The sequence below is a fragment of the Desmodus rotundus genome, chromosome 6, assembly GCF_022682495.2.
Source record: "Desmodus rotundus isolate HL8 chromosome 6, HLdesRot8A.1, whole genome shotgun sequence".
Lineage (NCBI taxonomy): Eukaryota > Metazoa > Chordata > Mammalia > Chiroptera > Phyllostomidae > Desmodus > Desmodus rotundus.
In genome coordinates this window covers 28,317,959-28,330,674 of record NC_071392.1, presented here as the reverse complement: position 1 = coordinate 28,330,674, position 12,716 = coordinate 28,317,959, and the positions used below count along the sequence as shown (strand labels likewise).

Sequence of the window (12,716 nt, the reverse complement as noted above, 5' to 3'; positions counted from 1 at the left end):
TGTCATTTCCAGGATTATATTCTTGAAATATTTAACCTTAGCAGTGGAACACTAATTGAAGGATATACTTTGTAGAGTAATGGTGTCACTCTCCAGTAAGTTGTCTTGGACACGTAGTATCTGAGAACATCATCCCCTATAATAAAAATGTAAAGTTCCAATTGGTTCTATAGAATGGGAAGTTTTTCAGCTGTGGAAGTGATCAAAGCTTAGATTTGTTTATTTCCTTGTTTATATTCTTTAAAGTACATATTCATTGGATGAACGTGCTACTTAGTATTCATAGGAAGTGTGGCTGGCTCACGTGGCACTGGTGCCAAGAGAGACGGATCGTGCCGTCTTACAGGGTAATCCTCCCTGGAAATGGCTCTGTGCTCTAAGTCAGTTTCGTTCTATATGAACCCCATTGAGGCTTGTACTTGATCCTGATCCTCACCTTCAAATAATTCTCTTCTCTATTCCAGACACCTGCCTGGTATCTTTAAGCAATTCATTTTTGGATGCTATGAAGAAAAAATGTTGACCTTTCAACCAGCTAACAAAAATGTATACATGCAGTTGGGTGGGGTGATTTTCTCTTCACTGAATTGTGCACAGAAGACGATACTTTTTAGTAAACGTTATAAATCCCTCCTTTTTTGGTGAATCAGTATTGCATACTATTTATTACTGACCTTGCCTTTGATATTGCTAGCTTTGCAGCCTTGGTAAGATGAATTTTCGGTTCCTTGATTCCTTCTTCTGCAAAATGAAACACGAATAGTGCCCTGCATAGGAGTGTTGTGAGGAATGAATGAATACATGTAAAGCACTTAGAACAGAACTCTTGGTAAATTTTAGCTCCTATTACTGTTATGCATAGGTATCGTATTATTTCATAGTAGTAAGATTTCTTTGTATATGTAGCTGCACTTCTGTCCTGTATATTGACATGGGAGCAACACTTTTAAAAGAAGGATCAATAGCATTGACTTAGAAAGACAATGCTACAGTTATTTCAAAATCCTAGTCAATACAATAGTTTTATTTGCTGTGCTCACTGTAAGTCTGGTTTGCTTATGATGAATTTTCATTACTGAAGGTGCTTTAACATGGCTATTATAGCTAATAGTATAGTCTACGCAAGTCTTTAAAGCTTTAAGAATTCCACGAGTGATTTTGCGTCTGAGAGTGACAGTATTCCCTTGTGTTGTCAGGTTCAGAGCAACACTTCAGGGATCTGACTGATTCGAGGCAGAAGACTGTCTGTGTGGTTTCCTTTACATTCCAAAGGAAATGTCAGCTTCAGGAGGAACAGGCATGCTGGGCTTCAAGGCTTTCAGACATAAGAGATATCTCGTTCACCATTTCCCATTCATTTGCTTTGCAGCTCGCAGTACCCCACAACGATGAATGGACCCGATTTGCCAGGACCCTCGTGGAGATCCGTGCGAACAGAGCGGACAGCGAGGAGGAAAGCACCGTGGAGTTGTCTGCCTAGTGGCAGTGAGCTGCCCCTCCCCAGCCTCACCTTCACCTTCTAGAGCTCCGCGTCCGCAGCCATCACCTCCACTGTGTGCATTCAGTATCAGTATTGCCGTGACGTTTTGGGCGCCATGTTGTGCCAGCTTTGCTCCAAGTGTTCCAAATGTACCCTACTCTGCTCTCCACTAACCTGAAATTCACCAGACCATTTCTACCTTTATATTTCTGTCTCAAAAATGAGGGTGGGAGGGGAACCTTTACGGGTTTCGTTGTTGCCTTTTAACTACTTAGTAGCTGTATTTAATAGCTGGAAACCTCTGGTTAAATTTGTGCTTACATGCACTTCTGGCATAGTCCTATTAAATCCATATGAAGCCAGATATGATTAGGTGCAGATGTGGTGTGCTCCATGCTGTGGTACAGGGCCAAAGACTCGAGATGTGGTGTTTCACATGGTGACTCACATTATGAATGGATTTACTAGAAGAACATTGCTGCTCCTTATTTATTGTGGTGTGCTGCATGGAACGTATTTATTTGAAAGCATTAAAATAAACGATCCTAGAGCATGTGCATAATGAGAGGACTGTATTGTCTCTGCCGCTGTTGAGGTTCCATTAAGTCCCAAATCACAATTACCGTACGCCGGTTCCACTGAGGACCTGACGTCTTTAGAGGTTTGTTGCAGTGAACAAAATGAATTTTAATGCCTATTATTTCTAGGTACTTTAACAATATTTCAAATGCAGTTGACCACTGATACTTTTCATTCAAGCCAACACAGTCTGACAAAAGTCTGTGGTTCCCGAACACAACACCACTGTTCCTATAAAATGTTCCAAACCAGGCCCGCGCCAGCGCGGGGACGTCCTGCGCTGGGGGGAGAGCCTGATTGGAATTCTGCTGTGACAAGGGAGTGAGGCGGTGTGTTGGAGTCCAAAAGACTGATAATGAATTACAGGCAGCCAACCCCACTGGACCGAAACCAAGACCGGCTTGATTTTTATGAGGAAATGCGTGTGGTTTGTTGGAAAGCTCTCCCTTATCTCTTTCACCAGAGTGACTCTTGCCCAAAATCTCTCTCAAATGTTGGAGTAAGGAAAACAGGTTAAGATGCACAAGTACCAAATGTTCTACACATTTCATATTTTGTATTCACACTGAAAAATGTTTATTACTATTGGACTAGGAAGTATGTCTATAAACAACTTTAATGAAAAATTTTTTCAAAAAGTCATTTTATGCCTCGAGAGAATTAAAATAAATAGTGGTTGAGTCATGAAAACATTTGAAAACAGACTTTCAGCTTTTTAGGAAGAGAATTTCCATGGTCCTTTCTTGGTGCGGATTCCATGAACTGTAGGATTTTTAAATTTTTTTAAATAACGATATAATTTTCTCCCAGTGCCCCATGGTATATAGGTAGCGGAACTCTTGGTAAAGAGAAAATAAAACTTTAAATTAAATAGAATATCTTAAATAGGTTTAAAAGCAATTGAATAAAAGGTGCTGGGGGAAAACAGTTTCTCAAGCATACACTAAAGGACTAAGAGTAAATCAGTAACCCATGAGTCTCGGCTATAGACCAAACTCTCAATGATTCAGTGAGTGAGGAATGAAAATTGAACAGGCCAGAGTCACTGGTAGTAACGACAAGAGTTCACAACTTCCGTGGTACTGGAAGTGCCAGTGGTGGGAAAAGGCGTCGTATGCAATCTGTGGAATCTGTGGCAAGCCCCAGTAAGGAAATGACAATGGTGGCCCTTGGCATTCTGAAGGAAGGCCACGTCATTGGAAGCAAAGAATTATGTGACTTTTTTTTTCTTTAAAAAAATTTTTTTTATTGATGTTCGAATACAGTTGTCTCCATTTTCCCACCATCACTTTCCCCCACCCTACCCACACCCCAATTATGTGACTTTTGAGAAAGGGTTTCTGGCATGTTCCTGGGTCCTAGTAGAAAGACAGCTTTTCGCCGCGAAGTATAAAGATACCAGACACCCAAACAGCCCGTTCGTTATAAGCTGAGTGTTGGCAGCCTGAGTAAAGTTGGACAGACACAGCAGACACTGCTTGTAAAATGAAATGGTGCATCCAGATGTACACCTGAGCAGGACCCGAAGGCATGAGTGAGCTGTAGGAACAGGGAGCTCACAAGTCCAATGCCACCCACAAGAATTTCACCAGAACCCCTTCCCCATGACTGTGTGGTCACGGTGTGGCGGGGGGGTTCTGTCTCATCAGCTGAAAAAGAAGGCAAAGGTCAGAGCTTGGTTCACATGTGGGTTGGCTCAGCTTGCAGGTGAAAACTGAAGATGGATGACAGCTACGTAATCAAGGATGACCTTGATAGATGGTAGAGGGAAAAACTTCCCACTGGACAGAGCTGTAAGTTGTGCACGTAAGCATCTGCTTCGTGTGGAAAGACAAGTGGCCAGAAGTCAGTACATACAGATGTTCCCACCCTGACTCAAGTCGTCGTCATCTCTCTCATTATTCTTGGAATAATCTCCTAACTTATCTCCCTGCTTCAACCTTTGACCTGTTCTGTTTCTTAATAGAGCTGCTTGAGTGTCGATACTGTTACAACACTGAACTCCTCAGTGCAAAACACACCAAATGACTTTTCACATCCTTCCAGTGGCCTGTGGGCACGATATGATTTGACTCTCTCTGGGCTTGCATCCAATTGCTCCGATCTTTACTAATCCATTTCAGGTTCGCCAGTCTCACTTTTTCTTTGACACTCCCACATATCCAATCATAGGCCTCTGTACTAATTCTTCTTCTTTCCAGAATGCTGAAATCTCTGAGTTTATAAAACCACATGCACATATATCAAAATTCTACCCTTTAATTAAGGTCATTCTTCTGATTGACTAATTTTTCAACTAACTTTTTATCTAAAGGCCGTGCATCAATGTGAACATGAAGAAGCCCTGGGTGAAAACAGCAGCAACCGCTGGCGGTGGCCTAAAAGCATCTGATGTTCCCTGTTAGAGAGAGCGCTGAACAGAAAGCGGAGTAAACACTGTATGTAGAGTTAAAATGAGAAAAAGTATGTTTTTGTGTTTTTATTGAGGCCTGATTTACATATAATAAAAGGCACTTATATGAAGAGGTGAGTTCAACAAGCTTTAATAATTATGTGTACTCAGGGAACCACCAGACAAAACAAGACACAGAACACTTTAACTAGCACGGGTAATTCTTTCGTGGCCCTTTCTAGCGATCTTTGCTTTGATTTTTGTCAACATAGCTTAGTTTGCCTGCACTGTTTTTTGTGCTCATTTTTGTTTATTGATTTTTAGAGAGAGAGAGAAACGTCAATCTGTTCCACATATTGATGCATTTATGAGTTGATTCTCGCATGTGCTCTGACCAGGGAACGAACCCACAACCTTGGCCTATCCGGACGATGCTCCAACCACCTGACCAACCCGGCCGGGGCTTGCCTGTGCTGTTCTTAAACTCCATATAAGTGAAATCATACAGCAAGTCTTATTTTATGCCTGGACTATTTTGCTCAATATAATTTTTTTACATTCATGCAATAAGTTACTTTTTATTGCTGACTACTATCCCATTTGAGGGTTATAATGAAATTTGTTTATTCATTCACCAGTTGATGAACATTAGTGTTATTTCCAGTTTTAGGCCTTTCTGTAGAACGTTGCTATGAATGTTCTTATGCAGTTATTTTTGTAGGCATATGTGTTCTTAGACAATACTAAATTGGGATTTCTGGGTCATATGGTCATTCTGTTTTGCTTTATAAGGAACTTCAAAAGAGTTCTGCAGAATGGTGGTACCACTTCACAGTTCCAGCAGTAAAGCATCCGAGTTCCAGGTGCTCCACTGGTTCTCCAGTGGCTGGTGTTATTGGTCTTTTTAATTTTAGCTATTCTGGTGAGTATGAAACAATGGCTATTGTTTTAGTTTGCACATATTTCATGACTAATAGTTTTAAAAGCACCTTTCAACATTTTTCCAGCCAATGGCTTGGAACTTTATTTTCCTAATAAAATATTTTGAATGGAGGAATTTTTTATTTTGTTAAAGTCCAGTTTACTCCTATTTATCTTTCATACTTACTATTTCATGGTTCTTTCTAGTAGACCTTTGCCTGCCTGAGGTCATAAAGATATTATCTTATGCTTTCTTCCAGACATGTCATTGTTTCAACTTCTACATTTAGATCTATGATGGATCTTTAATTTTCATGTATGGAATGAGTAGTGGTCAAAACTGGTATTTTTAAAACTATCTTGGCAATATTTACTGAAAAAGTTATTTTCTTTTTGATCATTAAATCGAATCAGCATCCTTGGTGAAAAGTTAATTGACCATATACGAGTAGGTGTATTCATAGACCGCTATTCTATCTCATTGAGCAGTTTGTCCCTCTACAACGCTGCACTGTCTCAATTACTATCGTTTTTTGTAAGTCTCGCCATCATGTAGTGTAAGTTTTCCAACTTCGTTATTCATCTTGAAAGATTGTTTTAGCTACTCTAGGTCTTTTGTGTATCCATGTGAATTGTACAACCATGACATTCTTAAAAGAAAACCATACTGCTTGGATTTCAGTTGCAATTTCATTTATTCTATAGACCAACTTTAGAAAATGCGCATCTTAATGATTTTGAATCTTTCAATACGTCAGGGAACATCTTTTCCCTACGGAGCCAACTTCGATTTATCTCACTAGTATTTTTAGCGTACAGGTTGTACACATTTTTTTTTAGATTTATTCCTAGATGTTTTATTTTTAATTCTATTGTACATGTTATAATTTTTTAATTTTATTTTTTAATGTTTTTGCTTGTTTTAGACAAATTTATTTTTGTATATTTTACAAGCTTGCCAGATATACTTATTATTTCTAGTAGATTTTGTCCTACTTAGATTCCATGGTGCTTCTTGAATGTGTAGGTTAATAATTTCCATCACGTGTGGGACGCTCTTCAGACATTATTTCTTCAAGTGCTCTTCCTGTGCCTCCTCCCCTCAGGGACTCCCGTTAAGCGTGTGGGGTGACCTGCATTATGGTACCTGTGGTTCTCTGTTCAGTTTTCTCCCTCATTTATCCTTTTTGTCTTCCAACTGCATAATTCAAATGACCCTTCTACATATTTGCTCATTCTTTCTTTGGTCCAGTCAAATCAGTTATTGGACTCCTCTAGTGAAATTTTCGTTTCAGTTGTGCTTTTCAACTCCAAATTTTCTATTTGGCTGAAAAAAACATAATAATTTCTAACAATTGATAATCTCTGTTTGGTGAGGCATCATTCTCATACTTCCCTTTAGTTCTTTAGCCATTTCTTCCATTTATTTAGTACATTTATAATAGCTGATTTAAGTCTCTGTCTAGAAAATTCAGTGTCTGGGCTTTCCCAGGCACAATTTCTATTGATTTTTTTCCTGTATACATGGCATACTTTGTTGTTGCTTTGCATGTGTAAATTTTGTCGTCCTTGAAAGCTGGCTATTGTAATATACCCACTAACTGTGATATTAATTGGCACCCTCTTAAATGCCTGGAATGAAAGAGCTCTCTCAGCCTTCGCAAAGGGCGCCCGTGCGAGCTGAGGTGTGCCTCCTGCACTCAGCCCGCCAGCTTGCAGCTCTGCATTAGCCTTCACTTTCTGTTTTCCTCAGGGCCTCGAGGTCAGGAGAGGTTGAGAGCTTAGGGTCTGTTCCAGTCTTCCCGGAGCTTTTCCACAGTTCTGAGTTGGTGTGTGTGTTCTTCCAGAGTCCCAGGAACGTCTCAGAGACATTCACAGCTTTTCCAGGCATCTCATTCCCTAGCTTGTCCTCTCGAGTGTTTCGTTAGTCCAGCGACTTTCAACCGGTGTGCCACAAGAATTTTTAAAACATGCAATACCTGAATATTTGGTCAGGGGCACTGACCTCTTTTCCCTCATTGTCAAATACAAAAATGACCACAGCCAACACAACAATAGCCATCCGATAAGAATGAATCAAAATTGTACCTACTTCTTTTGTCAGATTGATAAAATATATATTTTTTGGTGTTCTACAGAATTTTAGTAATTAGTTTATGTGTGCCATGAGAAGAAAAAGGATGAAAATCGCTGGGTTAGCCTACTCTTTGCCCTGGTATTATTGCCTCAGAGACCAGCAACTAAGATATGAGCCTGTGAATGTTGACAAATGCCTTCTAGGAAGCAGTTAGCACCGAGCCAATTCCAGGAGTGAGGTGAAATGAGGATGAGCCTCTTGTGATAGTTTATCAGGGAGGTACCAGACAGGTTGGAACAAAGGATTAGAACTTCATGAATGAGGTCATTTCTGCTTCTGGTGGTACCAGGAACGTGAACTGTAGTATTCATAGCTATAGGCTGCACTAAGGAGCAGGGATGGGACTAGGGTAAATTAAAATGCTACAAAATTCATTATTCTTTCAGAGAATCATCATTGTTCTTCAGCCAGTGTTCCCCAATGGCTGTAAGTCTTTGATTAGTTCTCAGAGTTCAAGAACAAGAGTTGATTTGCACAATTTAGCCGGCCTGCCTTCCTGTCTCTTTTTCTCTCTCTCTTTCTTTCTTTCTTTCTTTCTTAATTGTTTTTATGGAGAGTCATAATTTGGAGTCTCTTACTTTGCCATTTTGGCTGATACAGTTCCCACCCTTTTACTTTTAATCTGTCTGTTTTTATATTTGAAGTATGTCTTTTATAGACAACTTAAACCTAACAGTCTCTGCCTTAAAAAATTTTTTTTTTATTTCTTGACTTCAGAGTGAGAGAGACAGAGAGAGAGAGAGAGAAACATTGATTTGTTGTTCCATTTATACATTCATTGGTTGCTTCCTCTATGTGCCCTAGCAGGGGATAGAACCCACAGTCTTGGTGTATTGGGTTTACACTCTCACCAACTGAGCTACCTGGCCAGGGCCAGTCTCTGCCTTTGAATTAAAGGGTTTAGTTCACGTACAGTTAATGTAATTTTTAGCATGGTTGATTTTTTTTGTATTGAATTTTTTTATTGTTCCTATTCATTCTTTGTCCTTCTGTTCATCCTCTCCTAGTTTCTTTTTAATGGAGAGAATGATTTTTAGTATTGTATTACATTTCATCTATTGACCTCTTATTTTCAGTGGTTTCACAGTAATATGGTATGCATGTTTAACTAATTACAGATTACCTTCAAATGATGTTATGTCACTTCCCACAAAAGAATAGGTAACAGAATAATTCATTTACCTTTTGTCTGTCCTTTGTTTCCTTATTCTCCTGTATTTTCTTCTATATTTGCTATAAATCCCACAACACACTATAATTATTTTTGCTTCAGGGAATAGTCTTTTGAGGATTAAAAGTATTTATAAAATAAAGATGTTTATTTAAACACATAATAAGTTTATTTATTAAAGATAAGTGTTTTAAAAAGCATTTTCCCTCATGTTTTTCTTTTCTGGTTCTATTCATTTCTTTCTGAAGATCTGGGCTTTCCATCTAGTGCCAGCTCTGTCCAGCCAATACAATTCTTTTGGCATATCAAGTAGTAAGGTTCTGCAAGAGAACAATTCCCTCAGTTTCCATATGTCTAAATATGTCTTTATTTTGCCTTCATTTATGAAGCATATTTTTGTTTCGCTGAAGAGTTCTAGTTTGACAGTTTTATCTTCTTTTTAAGTATATTTAATTAATTATGCTATTACAGTTTTCCCAATTTTCCCTTTATCCTCCCTCTGCCCTGCACCCCCCAACCCTCCAGCATCCCCCCCCTTAGTCCATGTCCATGGATTATATATATAAGTTCTTTGAATTCTCTGTTTCTTATACCATTTTTGACCTCTCCCCGTCTCTTTTATGCCTACTAATTATGCTGCTTCTTCCCTGTACCTTTCCCCCCATTCCTCCCCTCCCCCTCCCCACTGAAGTCCCTCCATGTGATCTCCATTTCTCTGATTCTGTTCCTGTTCTAGTTGTTTGCTTAGTTTTTGTTTTCATTTTTCTTTTTTTTTTTAGGTTCCTTTGTTGATAGTTGTGAGTTGGTTTTCATTTTACTGTTCATATTTTTTATCATCTTTTTCTTAAATCGGTCCCTTTAACGTTTCATATAATAATGGCTTGGTGATGATGAACTCCTTTAACTTGACCTTATCTGGAAAGCACTTTATTTGCCCTTCCATTCTAAATGATACCTTTGCTGGATAGAGTAATCTTGGATGTAGGTCCTTGCCTTTCATGACTTCAATTACTTCTTCAAATTTTTCTGCTGCTTCTTTCTCATGGGTCTTCCCCAGCTCCTACATAGTTTCCTCTCACAAATGCACGTATCAATTCACAGTCAAGGATTGGGGAGCTCTCTGGAAAATTCCAGAGATGTCTCTCAGAGCAGCTCCTTCCTGTTTGGTACTTTGTCTTAAAAATTCTAGTCATCTTGGCCTCTCTGATTTCTGATATCCGTCTCTTCGGTTTGGGGATCCTTCTGTGCCCTGGTTGGGGTCCTCTTCCTTGCACGATGACCAGAAACTGCCCCCCAAGCAGTAGCTGTGTGCTGTAGGTCTCACCCTGTTTGTTTTCTTTCAGAGTTCAGTCTTATTTTGCCTCACACTCTATGTTTTAAAACTATTATATCATATATTTTCCAAGTTTTCTAGTTTTTCATAAAGCCAGAAACAGAAATCTCCCCAAAGTATAATTTTTAAGGCAGAAAAAAGGTAAAGTTCAGTATCTATAGAGGCCAAAGAATTTATTTAATATTTACTTAAGGGTTTTAATGATATATTACTGTTATTATTTTGAAATTTACTTCTCAACATCATTGATGAAAGATAGCAACTATCTCTTACATTGGACTTATGTCAAATGCCATTTTAATTTTTAATAACTTAGCCTGTCTGCATGGTGTTAGAAAGCTTACTTGTTAAAGCAAATCAAGCCACCTCCTATAATGAACAAAAGGAAAGAACGCCATGTTTAACTTCAAGTACCAAAAAGAGACAGAACTGATGGTTTCTCTACATCCACTCTCACACAGACAAACTGTTAAAGAAAATAGAGAAATCACTTACTTCGTAAGTGGGGTTCCCAGGTAACCTGATGTTCCAAGTCAAGTGTGAACTGCCTCTTCGGTCAGGAAGAACGAGATGCACACAGTACATAGGCAGGACAAAAGCTGAGACTGAAAATGTGGAGAAATCACTACTTTCCATAGTAATAACATTGAACAAACGTCAATAATCACTTCACTACCGTCTTAGAAGAAAAAAAGAATGCCTGTTTCAATTTTCCTCATCCTCCATTTTTTATTTTTCTGATCTTATTCTAACAGAGTGTAAACCTTTTATGACAATGGACCTAGTCCGAATGAAGGGGTCATTCTAAGGAGCAGCCTTTTGCCCGGGCCGGGTGGCTCAGCTGGTTGCAGCATCATCTTGTACAGCCAGGTTGCTGGTTGGATCCCTGGTCAGGGCACATACCTGGGTTTTGGTTCCAGCCCTGGTTGGGGCTCGTTCAGGAGGCAACTGATGGATGTGAGATCACATCAGTGTTTGTCTCTCTCTCATCCTCCCTCACTAAAATCAATAAAAAAAAAAAAGCATATCCTCCAGTGAGGATTAAAAATGTCAAATAAAAAAATAAAAAGCAGCATTTTACATGGAATGACTAATTGTCAGGATACATAAAGTGTCCAATTGATAAAGCATATTTCTCTGCCTGGAACCTATGCAGGTAAGTTCTGCATCAAAACAGAAATTCACACTTTGAAATATATCACTTTTGAAAAATAGAATAGGCTATTTTGGGGAACATTCCAGCCATTATTAACATAACAAGAATGATTTGCACAATATTGATGTAACCTGGCAGCCAAGGACTGGAATGCACATGTGTGAACAATGATGACTTCACTGTACTAGTCAGTGGGGGTGGGAGACGCCATTGAGTGAGCATGTGTACTGTGTGACTGCCGCATTCAAAATGACTGAGCGAGTAGAGCAACGAATCTGCATCAAGTTCTACATTGAGCTTGAACATTCCTCCACAGAAACTATTTGGATGATTCAGAAGGCCACAGCTATGGGCAACTGGTGATTGGCAGCTTCACCAGGACAACGTGCCTGCTCATGCATCACGTCTTGTGCAGAGTTTTTTGGTGAAACATCATATCACCCAAGTAACTCAGCCCCGTTACAGCCCAGATTGCAACTTCTGGCTTTTCCCAAAACTAAAATCACCTTTGAAAGGGAAGAAGAGACTTCAGATTGTCAATGAGATTCAGGAAAATACAACAGGGCAGCTGACCGAGATTGCAAGAACTGTGTGAGGTCCCAAGGTGCCTACTTTGAAGGGGACTAAGGCATCATTGTCCTATGTACAATGTTTCTTGTGTCTTGTATCTTCTTCAATAAATCTATTTTTCTTTTTTTTTAAATATTTTTTATTTATTTATAAAGAGGGGAAGGGAGGATGAGAGGGAGAGAAACATCAATGTGTGGTTGCCTCTCACACGCCCCCTACTGGGGACCTGGCCCGATGAGACCCAGGGCAGGTGCCCTAGACCTGGAATTGAACTGGTGACCCCTCCTTTTATAGACTGGCACTCAATCCACTGAGCCACACCATTCAGGGCTAAATGTCCCTATTGTTCATAGTACGTGGCTGGCTACCTGCTGGACAGACATTATCTGTCTATATATGTACACGCACACACATCTATAAAATGCTGTAAATTCTTGGTGTGGGTCAGTCAGTAATTTGCTTTCATTTATATAAAAATAGGAAAGAGGGAAGCAAAATGCAGCTGTCAATATCCTGTCTTTAACTTTAGGGATAGGAGGAAACATTGAGAATAAAATAAGACTTTTCCACCATTAGTGGTGACAGATTTTATGTCTAAAAGTAATTCCATCAAATCCCACATTCTGTAAACTGTCTCCATTCCCTCCAGACACACTTTAAAGCCAACTACCCATAGATATTTACTTTCGACTTGGTTTTCCATTATTTCCAACTTTTGTTGAAGAATGGCATTTTCTAATTATAGTAGAGATTTTTAAGATGGTTCATTTCGCATCATATCACGTTGCACTGTAACGACTTGCAAATTTACCTCTGCTTTTTCCACATTATCTTCCAATTTTAAACCCATGGGGCAAACGCTTCACGTTTACCTTACTGCTCTCCTTACTGACTTTAATAAGCTGTAAGATAGTTTAAGATGAGTCTCAAAAGACTTGTCAGGATTCTCCTGGTCCTCAGGCTTAGGGATTCTCTGA

The 12,716-nt window shown here is 39.3% G+C and overlaps 1 protein-coding gene across 15 annotated transcripts in view; it reads left to right on the top strand.

Moving 5' to 3' along the window:
- DYNC1I1 (dynein cytoplasmic 1 intermediate chain 1) overlaps positions 1–2,310 on the top strand; it is a 287,402-nt gene extending 285,092 nt beyond the window's left edge. For all 15 annotated transcript variants that reach the window (XM_071221672.1, XM_024577250.4, XM_024577251.4 and 12 more), the window contains one exon: positions 1,370–2,310. In XM_071221672.1, coding sequence (XP_071077773.1) covers positions 1,370–1,480 — 111 coding nt within the window. In that variant the 3' untranslated portion in view covers positions 1,481–2,310. The remainder of the gene's footprint in view (positions 1–1,369) is intronic.
- Positions 2,311–12,716: the final 10,406 nt, after the last annotated feature.